The 13,690-nt window shown below is 40.8% G+C and overlaps 1 protein-coding gene across 5 annotated transcripts in view; it reads left to right on the top strand.

Moving 5' to 3' along the window:
* LOC109401184 (uncharacterized) overlaps nt 1-13,690 on the top strand; it is a 405,345-nt gene that overhangs the window by 10,925 nt on the left and 380,730 nt on the right. The window contains exon 3 of one of the 5 annotated variants that reach the window (XM_062842782.1): nt 7,418-8,547. In XM_062842782.1, coding sequence (XP_062698766.1) covers nt 8,510-8,547 — 38 coding nt within the window. In that variant the 5' untranslated portion in view covers nt 7,418-8,509. Of the gene's footprint in view, nt 1-7,293; nt 8,548-13,690 lie in introns of those variants that run through there. The other 4 variants (XM_062842781.1, XM_062842784.1, XM_062842783.1 and 1 more) reach the window with 4 other exon arrangements.

The following is a 13,690-nucleotide window of genomic DNA, read 5'->3' as shown; positions in this document are numbered from 1 at the left end:
TTTCCAAATTCAGCGAAGCCAATTATTTCGAAGCCCTGTGCTTCCACTTTTTTGAGGAGATCATCAACTATCAAAGACCATAATAGAGGTGATAGCACGCCTCCTTGTGGGCACCCTTTAACTGCTCTAACGGTAATTCATGAGCTGCCAAGGCTAGATGATAGTCTCTCATCTGCCAAAACCATGTCTAGACATAGCATTCCTCATTGAATCGTAAGATGTATTATCAAACGCTCCTTCAATATCAAGAAAGGCAGCAAGTGAAATCCCCTTTGCTTCAAAGGATCTTTCCAATTTTGTAACCGGCTTTTGAAGTGCTGCTACTGGAGATTTGCCCTCTTGATATGCAAATTGATTTTGGCTCAATGGGCTTTTAGTTAAATATGACGATTTTATATACTCGCCTAGTATTTTTTCCATTATTTTCAACATAATGGACGATAAACTTATAGGTCTGAAGGATTTTGGTGATGATTTATCCTTCTTATTTGCCTTTGGGATAAAAGTGACTCGCACTTCTCTTCAAGCTGTAGGGATATGGCTTAATGATAAGCTTAATCGGAACAACTTGGTTAAGATAGGTGTTAAGATTTCTTTACCCTTCTGCAGTAGTACAGGTAAAATTCCATCCCTACCCGGCGCTTTGAAGAGCTCAAAGGAACCAATCGCGTTTAACGTTTTGTTCAGTAATAATTTGATCGGCCAGAATGCATTCATCACTCCTCGTACCTTCTACCACAGTTGATTCATCATCTTCTTGAATATAACTCCTGGTTTCATTGGCCTCAGTTTGTGATATAGATGTATTCTGATATTCAGTGAAAGCAACAATAGAACACGGAAAGTGTGTTTTCACCATTGTTTCTAAGATTTCTTCGGAGCTCTTCGTAAAAGAACCGTCTTCTTTTTTAAGAGTTCCAAGACCTATTGAATGATCTTTAGCGAGGATCTTCTGCAATCTAGCAACAATCGAAGTACTTTCAATGTTTTCACATATGTGCCTCCAATTTATCCTCTTCGACCTTCGAATTTCCCTGTTATAAACCGTGAGGGACTTTTTGTATTGTTTCCGCTGTTGTGTGCTTTTAGCCCGGTTAAAAAACTTCCGGGTTTTCTGTCGCATTTTTTGCAAGTTACTATTCCACCAAGGAACATCTCTATTTGAAGAGCGTTTCTTTGGCGCACAACTGTCATGAAAAGCCTGTTTAATTATACTCGAAAGTATCGAAGCGCTTTCTTCAAGCTCATGACGAGAAATTGGAATGTCATTTAAGTTATCCATTCCCGATAAAAGTTTTGAGGTGTAGATCTTCCAGTTAGTCTTCCTGGGATTTGTTGTAGTTTCTATGAGTTGACAGCCAAACAGTATATGTTTGTGATCAGATAGAGACGCATGTCAATGTTCGATTTTTTCCGACAGTGTATGGCTACACAATGTCAAATCCAAAACTTTCTGCCTAATAGTATTTGTAAAGGTAGGTTCATCGCCTCTGTTACATAAATCGATTTCATTTCTTGAAATGAAATCTAGCAGGTGTTCTCCCCTACTATTGATGTCTGTGCTAGCCCATATCGTATGATGAGCATTTGCATCACAACCAATGATGAAAGCTTTATTTTGCTTCCTGCAATAAGAGGCAAAAGCTGCTGTGGAGGTACATCATCCACATCTCCAGGAAAGTATGCTGAAGCAACACAAATTTCCGTTTTTCCCTTGGATTGTTGATACTTCCATCATAATTGCAACAATGTCACGATTAATGAATTGGCTTTTTAAGCGATGTTGAGATAATTCCCTTTTCTGAATCTGCACGCCAAACTGAGCCGAAATCCAAATTTTCATGAATTTTGGAGCCCGGGAACCTATTTAAAAATCAATTTGAAGTTTGTATGGGAGCGATTTGTCGAATCACCCCTCGTCGGATTTTGTACTGGGCGGAGCTGTCAAGCAGTTGGACAGCTGTCAAAAGGTGATTTGAATAAATCTTCTTGAAATTGATTTTAGGTATCAAAACGAAGTTCTAAAAATCTGAAAATAATCATAGAGGTTTAGAAAAAGGTGCTCTTTTTTTTTAAAATATAAAATCGTTGAATTTTTCTAAATTTAAAACCCCAATTGTGTAATTGGAACTGCATTCACATTTCCAGTCAATAAAATTGCAGATCTTGGTGGTAACTGCCCTACTTTATATATTAATTTGGAGGAATTTGTATGAATTCCCATTATCCTACAGTTGTTTGTCCATGGTTCCTGGATAAAAGCGATATCCAGTTTACTCTCAGCAAATCTTATGCAAAGTACAGCTGTTGCTCCCTTTGCGTGATGCAGATTTACTTGGATAAACCGTATTTTTTTTTGTTTGAATTTTGATCATTAGGATCCAATAATTGGGTTTTTAAATTAAGAATAATATATTGATTTTTTGATTTTATTCGAAAGAGCACCTTTTTTTAAGCCAGTATGTTTTTTTTCAGATTTTTTAAACTTTATTTTGATACTTAAATTCAATTACAAAAAGATTTTTTGAAATCACCTTTTGACAGCTGGGCAACTGCTTGACAGCTCCGCCCAGTACGAAATGCGACGAGGGGTGATTCGACAAATCGCTCCCATACAAACTTTAAATCGATTTTTAAATAGGTTCCCGGGCACCAAAGTTCATGAAAATTTGGATTTCGGCTCAGTTTGGCATGTAGATTGTGAATATGGAATTATCTCAACACCACTAAAGAAGCCAATTGTTGATTTTTATACGTAATATCAACAGAACTTGTAGTCTGGCTAAGCATAATAGGGTTTTCTGTTCTCTCAACTCTACACAATCTTAGGATTTTTACGTATTGATCAATGCTCATTACACATTTACCTGGGATAGTTATATTATTTACTATTATGTATCAACTTTATTAGGGAAATTTTCAGCCCGAGGCTGGTTCATCTCGATATAAAATAGAAAAAAAATCTGGAGATACCTCCAGGGCGGCAGCAGACTTTGAAGTTTAGAACGGAATCGGAGAATTTAAGCCTTCTCAATTATAATTACATCTAGTTTCTGGTATGGGTCGGCTTTATAAAATATACTCTGTCAGTTCATTATAAGCGGGAGTTTCAAAAGCTTCATCTCGTATTTCAGTTTTATAGCCATAAGTCTATTAATTGCAAGTGAACGGGGCCACCTGACCAACAACAAGTGGCTTCCAACTACCCATTTTTGCCCCGACGAGGCAAAAGGGAAGTTAGGGTAATTTCCCTAATAAAAATGTATTATACACTGCTGATAGGGTCAATGATTGTATCATTTCCTGTATGATGAAGATGATAGCCCTAAAGGGTGTTAAGCACGTTTTATCATATTTTTATATTAGGGTTGGGATGGGGCTTGCGGCACCGGAATACTATTCTCGGATTAGTAATCAAAAGAAATTGATCGTTAAATCGGTGTACGATGGACATGAATTTAGCACAAATAGATGTAACTCTTAGAGGAAAAGCATCCAAACTTTTGCCCAATGCCTTTTTAATGAATACATTGCCATCTATTAATAGAACTGCTCAAGATATTGTCGGCCATGATGGATTGCGATTTGACGTTTGTCTAACACGCACACTATAGTATACTATACAAATCGCTTGTAATTTTCGTTTGCATCATTCAGCAACGTGTACACTGGCAAATGTCAAAGCGATCGAACACTAGCGCCTCTGGTGGAAGTATCGCGGAAATCAAATGAAATTTAAATTGATCGTTATATCCATACGCCAAGCGGATTTGAAGAGTGTTACGTCTGTTTGTCTGGGACATGATTTTATCTTATTCAAAATGAATCACACTTTATTCATAAGAACTTTATTTTATTCATAATAATGTCTGCTTGAATTCCTCTTTAGGAACATTATTCATTAATGTTTCAGCTGGGGATCCATCCAGTACATAACTGCAACATGTTTACGTTTCACTTAGCGAATAAAATTCGATAACTGCAATGTCAGACAGGCGTCAACAACCCGTCAATTGAAATTAAATGAAAGCAAAATTCATTTAACTGTTCATTTGGGCTAACCTGGCGCACCGTTTTGACGGATAGCGGTGCGATAACTGCAAAATTGTTGCACTTACCGAACGTGCAGTTAAAAAGCATTGCAGTTAAACCGTTTACACCGACCGAACGTCTACTGTAGTCGACTGAATTCCTTCAGAAATACTCACTGTGCTTTCTCCAGTTATTGTCCAAGGATTTTTAAGAAATTCTTTCCGAGATTTTTTCCAAGGGTTACTTCTTTGACACATCCAGAAATTTCTGGAATTCTTCCTAGGAATGCCTGCTGGAATTGCTTCAGGAGCTTCTGATGAGATTCCTCTAGAAATACCTCGTGGGATTTTTCCAATATTCTTCCAGTTATTCCTGTTAGGATTCCTCTTGGAATTGCCTGCCGAAGGGCCCTATGAGTTCTAGGGTTCTTCTAGGTATCCCTGTTTTGCCCAATACTTTATGATGATATTTCTACAGGAATTCGTCTATTGATATTCCAGAAATATCTGCTAAGGATTCTCCAGGAATTTTTGCTGAGATTTTTCCAGAAATAGCTACATGGATTTTTTCAGTAGTTCCTGTCCGAGCAGAAGGGAATAACAACAGCATAAGAAGCTGTCTTATTTGGGCAAAATAACTGAATAATAGAACCGATTATTTTTAAGTTATTAACATAACATTTTATGTTAGAAACTTATCTGTCATAAGCGGCAAAATAACAAATGTCATAACAAAAAAATGTTCCTGGAAAACTATTATAATAACTTGTTTTGCTAGTTGCAATAACAACTTCTAATAACAGTGAATTTGGAAACTATTTCGACAACAAATTTTGATATTAATATGTTATAAATAATATGGTTCACTACAACGCAAGAAAATTGCACTATAGTAATTTTTATATTTTCAAATAATACAACTTTCATTCTACAAAGATTCCTCCAAAAAAATTGCTAGAATTTCTCAAAACCTCCCCTGATGATTCCTTCAGGACTTTCACCATCAATTTCTGCAATATTTTTCCTAAAATTCCTCCATCGATTTATCTAAGGATTACGTCAGAACTTCCTTCTGTGCTTATCAAGGAACTTCTTTGTGTTTTTTTTTTTCAGGAATTTGTTCACTAATTCTACCAGAAATACCTCGAATTCGTCATAAACTTTTCCATAAATAGATCCGAAAAATCTTCTTCGATAAATAAATCCGAAAGACTTCTTCGAGAGTTCTTCTACGGAATCTTTCACGGATTTTAAAAGACTCCTCTAGAAATTCCTCCTTACATTAGGATTTCACCAGGAGCTTTAATCTCTAAGAAAATTGTGCCAGGAGTTCTTTTAAGACTTCTCCAGGGATTTATCAAAGAGTTCCTCCAGAAGTGTTCAAGTGTTCAAGTGTTTTTTCAAATACTATTTGAGGTATTCTTCAGAGGATGCGTTCAGAAATGTTCTTCCTAACTGAATACAAAAATGGAACAAAACAAAAAGACAGGTCGTAATTGTTGAATTGTTGCTTTAATTTCAAAACTTGTTACTGTTATGCTATTGTTGATAAGTTGATCAGTAGTACAAACATAACAAAACTTGTATTCCAACAAAACATATTATTTAAATTTAATTTAATGAATGTATATCAATAGCTTGATTATAACAAAATGAGATTGTCCAACAAAATTTGTTATGGAAAAGCTATGCCTTGATAATTTAATAATAACAAAACAAGATATAAAAACAGGTTATCTCCTCTGCTCGGGTGTAGAAATTCTTCCTGGGATTCATCCAGAAATTTCTTTTGCAAATTTTCCCAGGATTTCTTTAATGATTTTGTGGATTTCTTTTATGATCCCTCTAAAAATTCTCTCTACTTATTTCTTTATTCTCTGGAATTTCAAGAGAAATACCTCATGCGATGCTTTCAGGATTTACTCCGGATATTCCATTAGAAGTTTTTTTCCATGAATTCCTCCGCATATTTCTGCATAATTCCTGCAATTTCAGCGGTGATTCCTGCAAGGATTTTTTCATGTATCTGTTACGCAATTTATAAATGTGAAAAAACAGCTTTGACAGTGAAAATTCTCAAAAAAATACGAAAGTAGGGGTAAAGAGCGAACACGATGAAATTGCCACACAGAAAATATTGTATAACTTTTCATTGCGTTCGCTAAAATAGCTAATTTTTTTACCATGAATAGTATATTATGTGTAGCTAATACCATAAAATATTCAAAACTATCGGTTGAGTATTGGCGGAGATATCGTTGAAACAAAGAAATTGCCACTTGAGAATCTTGTGCAAACAAACATTTTGGAAAATATCACTTTTTTGCCGTTTCAACGCTGGCGCCAAAAATACTGAACCGATTTCAATGAAAATTTTGATGTAGGTAAAGTATGTATGTAGAAATAGTTTGTCAAAATTTTATTCAATTTGATCATACCGTTAAAAAGTTATAGCACAATAAGCAGATGTGGTTTTTGGTATAGTGAAATTCAAACTGCTCTTACTTTGAAAGTACTCAACAAAAATGGCTGAAATTTTCACTGTAAGCAGTTTAACACAACAATTTTACAGCGTTACCAGTTCTACAGTCAAAATAGTGCACGCGGAACTAAAAATGGTCAAAAAGTACCTAAAACTTACCTTGAAGCGATTTGAGCTTTGGATATTTACTAGAAAAAGTACTGAACCGATTTCGATCAAATTTTTACCACTTGATTGATACTATGTTAAGAATATAGAGTGAAATTTTCAAACGTTTCGATGAGGTAACAAAAAAGTTATAGCCTAAGTAATTTTTAGAAATGGGTGCACAAATTTTCTAAAATCTCATTTTATGATATCGACAATATATGCACCAATACTCAACTGATTTTAATGAAAATTGTATGGTATTAGCTACACATAATATACTATTCATGGTCAAAAAATTAGCTATTTTGACGAACGCAATCAAAAGTTATACAATATTTTCTGTGTGGCAATTTCATCGTGTTCGCCCTTTAAATTAGGGATGAAATCTATAAATCACGCTTATTATTAAAACTTGCACAAAAAAGTTACGTTATATCGAGTTACGTTATTTTGAGGTCACCGTATATCGATGTATGACTGCAACATTCAAGAGCATTTGATAATTCCCGAAAACATTTTTGTCCAGCTAGATACGGATCTGAGCCCATTGTGCATCGGTAGACGAGAGTGTTGGACCGAGTTGATTGTGCCAGCGCTTCCATCCATCCATTCGTCGAGAGTGAATGCGTGTGAAGCCAGTCAGTCAGTCCATCGCGATCCATGAAACGTCTCTCGTCGAATTCGAAATCGTCGTCGTCTACTGTGTGATGAGGACAAGTAGTGAGTGTGATTTGCTGCTCTAACCCGACAGAAGATTGGAATTTCGCTAGAGAAATTGAGGAAACGGTGCGCGGCCCCGAAGCAGTCTGAGTCTGGTTACGGGGAGGGTCCCCCTAGCCGATTCCAAGAAGAAAGAATGTTGAATTTTTAATGTTATTTGTGTGGGGTATCCAGAGCAGAGGCAGAAGAAGAAGAAGAGCCCATCCCCGTGGATTAGTAGCGGAAGCAAGTGTGGTACGTTGACGGATTATCGCACCGTGGCCGTCGCTGTCGCCGTTCCGTCGCCCGGATGTTTCGAAGGTGAAAATGTAGACCACAAAGTGAAATTTTCCGACGATCCACCACCATTCCTCGACAATTAGTCTCCCTCCACCCGGGGTGGAAATCGAAGCGGAGATATCGAAAATAAGCGAAATTTATATGTAGGAAGCAGAAAAAAATGTTGTGTGAGCGCAAATGAGCCCCGAATGAGTAAGCTCGAGTGAAGTTGAAGAAGTGAAAAAGTTATGAGGAAAGAGATGTAGAGAAAAATTGTGGAGTGTGTATCCGTGTGTTGTCTGCCCCACCACAGTGTAGGCTGGCTCGGCTGGCTGCAGCAGCCGCAGCAGCACTCTGGAGAAGATTTACCGAGCTGTGCAAGCAATACGAAAACGTAACGTGTGTATAGAAGTGAAGTGGAAATGCTGTAAGCAGCTATTAGTGTGAAGGAATGGAGAAAAAATAAGCTTAAGCGAAAAAAGAAGTTTTTTGTGCCTCAAAGTTTATTCGGGTTTCGGGGGTTTTCCCCGAGTTGTATTAAACCCCCATCTCTCTGTGTTTCGAAAAGTGTACCCAACTATACTCGAAAAGTAATCGAAGAACACCCCCCCCAAACCGCGCAGATAAAAAAGTGCATCGTACATATCGATTCTTAAAATTACGACACACACCACACCGTCGTGCATACAGTTCTGGAATCTACAACCAGCTACGGCCGCCCTCGATTGGATTGAACCGATTTCGCTTTCGTGCTGGCTGCTGAAATCATACCATACCATACATACTGCTGCAGTTTTTATTTCTCAACATCATTCGCCGATCGGAACCGGATTTCAGCTGAGTTGTGCTGCACAGCGGCTGGTTTTAAATGGATAACAATATACCATCGTCTGGACCGACTGAAAGGTAATTGGATTGGGTCGTACCCAAATGCAATGAAAGGGGGGCTGGTGTGGGGAATTAAGGGGGGTAAGGTGTATCTACTACCTACATGCCGTCCTATGTGTATGTATTTACAAACTCCTCTAGGGAAAGTGCATTTCGATCGATTTTGTTTACGTTAGTTTACGGTTACGATTAAGCCGACACTATTGCCCGTCTCTCCGTGCACTTGTTTGGCTGGCTTGGCGAGATGTCCATTTCGATTGTAAATCATGAATTTTGCTTGGTACAATTCATTCAGATTTTAAAAGCGCCCATTTGAAGTAGGCACGATACTGAATGTTTTAGTATCCGGATACTACCAGAAAAATCTCGTCTACTGCTCATGGATCTGGACTTCGATTGAAAACAAAAAAAAGCTTGATACTAAATAAAAAAAAGAAAATCGCGTTAAGTACTGTTCCTTTGAATTCCACTAAGAATTTTCATCTTTTGACAGATACGTATTTTGACCTCAACTGTAAGGTCGTCTTCAGTGTCTTGTACTTGACGAATATAGAAGCCACCACCCAAGTGGCGCGATTCCCTACTTAACGCGATTTTCTTTTTATTTACAGATATTCCCCTAACAAGCCCAGGTTAATCATCATCAGCTTGATACTGTTATTGAAGGGAATAAAAGTGGAAATTTTAGGCTCTAGCTAAACTTATGCTTGATATTGTAATATGTTGGATTTGTGTCAAAATTTGTATTAAAATTTAAGTATTTTTACGAGTCATAAATGGTTTCATTTGTAGAGATTCCTGGATTAGCTATTCCATAATCCAAGACATCTGTCGATGGATCCATATATCAGAACAAAACCTTTACAATCCTTAGATATTACGTCAGTTGCACCACGCTACTAAGGGGATTCAGGTGGCCAAAAATCGAAAATTGACTTTATTCAATTTGAGATTTAGGTTCGGTAGTTGCAAGTAGACCACTTGGACCAATAAACCCTAGAATATTAGTTTGCTAACACATATACTTATCGAGATATTGGCAGCAGAATGGGAACATTGACAATTTTTGGTAAAATGAATGAATTGTACATCTTCGCAAATCTTCGGCTTAAATAGAAAATGTTGAACTTTTAAAGTAGTTTCTTAAAGCATACTTATAAACCTTTCGAATGACATTAGAAAAGTTGATTGTGAAACTATTAAATGATGCCACTTTAAAATAACCAAATTTTCCTCATGCAAACCGTTCCATACAAAAAAAGTTTCGCAAAGTTTCGCTTCGGGACTACTTCTATGTCTTTTTTAAGGATCCCTGGGAGACATTGAAATCACATTTGGCTGCTACTAGCTGCTATTCTGCAATTCCAATCAAGTTATCGGCGATGATTGAGTTATTCCAATATAAAATCACCCTATTGGGCCTTAAATATCTCTGATGATGATGGCCGCTTTTCTTGGTAGATCAATCATAGTAGAATCAAAATTGGTCTTGGATCTCTTAGCGAAGCGTATTTTTTACGAATTATAATCTACTTTGTAAATTGTTTCAAAAATACTGACAAACGCCTAAAAGTATGCAATGCTTTTATATTTTAATATCGTTGAAACTGTCATATTGAAAAAATGTTTATTTAAATTTCTAAAACCCGTCAATTAATGAGATCAGTTTATTTGACAGATCGAAATGACATTTAGGATCATTCTATCAGTTGAACTGGAAAGATTGCAAATTTATTACGATTTTGATGGTATAAATCCAAAGAGCAGAATTTTCATGCTCTCAGTACGGACAAGCCTGGAGTTTGGAGTCCTTGAAAGCATTCAAGGCGTGTTTTTCATATATTTAAGGCATAATCCTTAGGAATAGGAGCAAGACATTATATAATTGACGAAATAATATTTTTGGCCACGTGTTCGTATGGAGCCGTCCCATAGTGCACGCTTGCGTTGTGGTCAGCGTTCACATGGGGGAGCATCTACTCAACAAGTACCTGCGAGGCTGCTCAGATATTTGTCAACGGGGACCTCCTGTGAACCCAAAGAAGGAGAAGGGAATTCTTTCATGATCTAAATGATCTTTCCGGGACTAGCAGAAGGCATTACTTCGGAGAGAAGTTCTTGTAGCAATGAACTAGCTCTTTTCGGAGCACACCTTGGTATTTTTTTTTTCCTTCTAAACCATAGGGGGATAATCTGCTCAACAGACACCCTAACAGAAGGTTAGGGTAGTGTAGGTCTGACAGGCCGTCTTCTACAACAAAAGTAAAATCCAGGACTACTCTCTCCTCGTACCCACTAAACCATTCCTATGGTCGCCAAACCCTACGTCTCTCCGGAACCACCAAGAAGGTATTGCTTCAGAGAGGGGCTAGTGCACATCGCACCCACAAGGTTAGCTGCGTAGCCTGCAGCAACGAACATCGATGACTCGCTTTGGAGAGTCCATCACGGTAGCATGCTGGCGCTTAGCCAGTTTCCCGAGTGGTCCTCGCCACTCCCTTTGTCCTCGGAAGGCGGGCAGGGTCAACCCCGCCCGCGCCCTACTGCTGAGCGGACATCAAGAACTGATGCCCACGTGCAACCCGATCTGACCTGCCCGTAAGGAAGGGTATAACTACCCTTCAGGCCCTATCGGATGCACCCGTAGGTTGCAGACAGCAGGATCTCACCTACCCCGACCCTTGCCGGGGACCCCTTTCCAACCGCGGGCTCGGATCCAACCCAGTAGACCGACACCACGACAGCACCGCTACCGGGACTTCCTCTCCGCGGCCACTTAATCGTTGTAAGGGTCGATCTCGACCGCAGGGCACCGGTATGACCTACGAAGCCGACTCCGAACCCCTGGACCACCTCTTGTACTGCATCTGGACTAGCCATTCTCCGAGTCCACGCGCCACCTCCTCTGTAGCTCCCAGACGATGTGGGTAATAGCCGTTGAAACGGCGTTCCAGCCAAACTCATCCCTACACATCCTCTGGACCAAGTTGTCCGGAGTTGTGTCCTCCCCGCATGTGGCAAGCATGCGGTCACGCATTGTGCGAAAACGCGGGCACACGAACAAAACGTGTTCCGCCGTTTCCTCTAAACCATTGCACACTGGGCATTCGGGAGAATCCGCATGCCCGAAACGGTGTAGATACTGTCGGAAGCAACCATGACCTGTAAGGACCTGTGTCAGGTGGAATGTGACTTCCCCATGGCGCCTATTAATCCAACTATCTACCCTCGGTATCAACCTATAGGTCCACCTTCCTTTGGTGGAACTGTCCCACGCGCGCTGCCATTTGACCATAGAGGCCATCCTGACAGTCCTGCGTATGCCTCTTGTGCCGCGCATTCCGAAGCACTCCATGTCCTCACTGATAAGAATGCTGATAGGCACCATACCAGTAATGACGCAGAGAGCGTCGTGTGACACGGTACGGTACGCGCTCGCAACCCTCAGGCACATAAGCCTGTAAGTACTTTCCAGCTTCCGTCGGTAGCATTTAGTACTTAGCGCGGTGCCCCACGCCGGGCCGCCATACCTAAGTATGGATGTAGCAACACTAGCTAGAAGCTTGCGCTTACTGGCGTACACCGCAGATCTATTGGACATCATCCGGGACAGTGCCGCAATAGCTGTGGAGGCTCTTTTACAGGCATAATCGACGTGGCTACCGAAGGTAAGCTTATCGTCGATCATCACGCCCAAGTGCTTGACGGAGCGCTTTGACAGGATAGTACAGTCTCCTACACTGATCTCCGTCTGCTGCTCCGACTTCAGGTTGTTAACAACCGTCACCTCTGCCTTGTGGTGAGCCAGCTCCAGTTTCCTGGACCGCATCCACGCCTCCACAACCTTGATCGAGTGGTTGGTAGTCAACTTTACCTCCTCGATCGTTTCACCGTAGACTTCGAGCGTAATGTCGTCGGCAAATCCGACAATCACCACTCCCACTGGATACTCTAACCTCAACACCTCGAGTCAAGTACAAGACACTGAAGACGACCTTACAGTTGAGGTCGAAATACGTATCTGTCAAAGGATGCAAATTCTTAGTGGAATTCAAAGGAACCGTACTTAACCCGATTTTCTTTTATTTCTCAACACCTCGTCGTACATGACATTCCATAACACCGGACCCAGGATGGAACCTTGCGGGACTCCTGAGGTTATGTGAAAGCACTTCCGACCCACCTCCGTGTCGTAGACTAGTACACGATTCTGAAAGTAACTTCCGAGAATCTTGTACAGGTACTCCGGTATCCCCAGACGCAAGAGCGCATCGGCAATAGCAGACCAGCTGGCGCTATTAAACGCATTCCTTACATCCAGAGTCACTACCGCGCAAAAGCGAATTCCCCTCCTCTTAGGCTCGAGTGCTTTCTCGGCGGTTTTTGTAACTGACAAGATAGCGTCTACGGTGGACCTCCCCTTCCGGAAGCCGTACTGGTTACTCGAAAGACCATTTTCGCCCTCGGTGAACCGCAACATTCTATTGAGGATGATCTTTTCGAGCACCTTCCCCGCCGTGTCAATCAAGCAGATTGGTCTATATGCCGACGGGTCTCCGGGTGGTTTCCCCGCCTTTGGCAATAGTATTAGGCTCTGCCTCTTTCAAGCTTCTGGGAAAACTCCCTCGTGCAGGCATTTCTGCATAGCAGACCTGAACATCTCGGGAGCCTCTGCAATAGCTACTTTTAAGGCCAGGTTCGGAACTCCGTCCGGACCTGAGGCCTTACCTACGCTAAGGGACTTAGCTATCCCCGCAAGTTCCACATCGGTGACCCTCTCCTCATCGCCAGCCCCAGTCCTCGGCTGTCCTACGAAAGGAGGCCAAGGACTAGGATCATGACGCGGAAAAAGTCCTCCAATGATCCCCTCCAACATCTCTGGAGATTGCTCTGTAGGAGCCATCACACCTTTCGTCTTGGCCATAACGATCCTGTAGGCGTCACCCCACGGGTTCGTATTGGCACTCTGACAGAGACCCTCAAAGCAGGCCTTTTTGCTTGCTCTTATCTCGGTCTTAAGCGCGGCTTTTGCAGCGGCGAACACCACCCGCCGTTCGTTTCGCTCTTCCTCTGATCGTGCTCGCTGCATCCGCCGCCTAGCCCGTAGGCAGGCGCGGCGCAGGTCCGCAATCGCGTCGGTCCACCAGTAAGCCGGTGGCCT

The sequence above is a fragment of the Aedes albopictus genome, chromosome 3 (assembly GCF_035046485.1).
Source record: "Aedes albopictus strain Foshan chromosome 3, AalbF5, whole genome shotgun sequence".
In the NCBI taxonomy this organism is placed as follows: Eukaryota; Metazoa; Arthropoda; class Insecta; order Diptera; family Culicidae; genus Aedes; species Aedes albopictus.
This window is presented reverse-complemented; position numbering and strand designations above follow the sequence as displayed.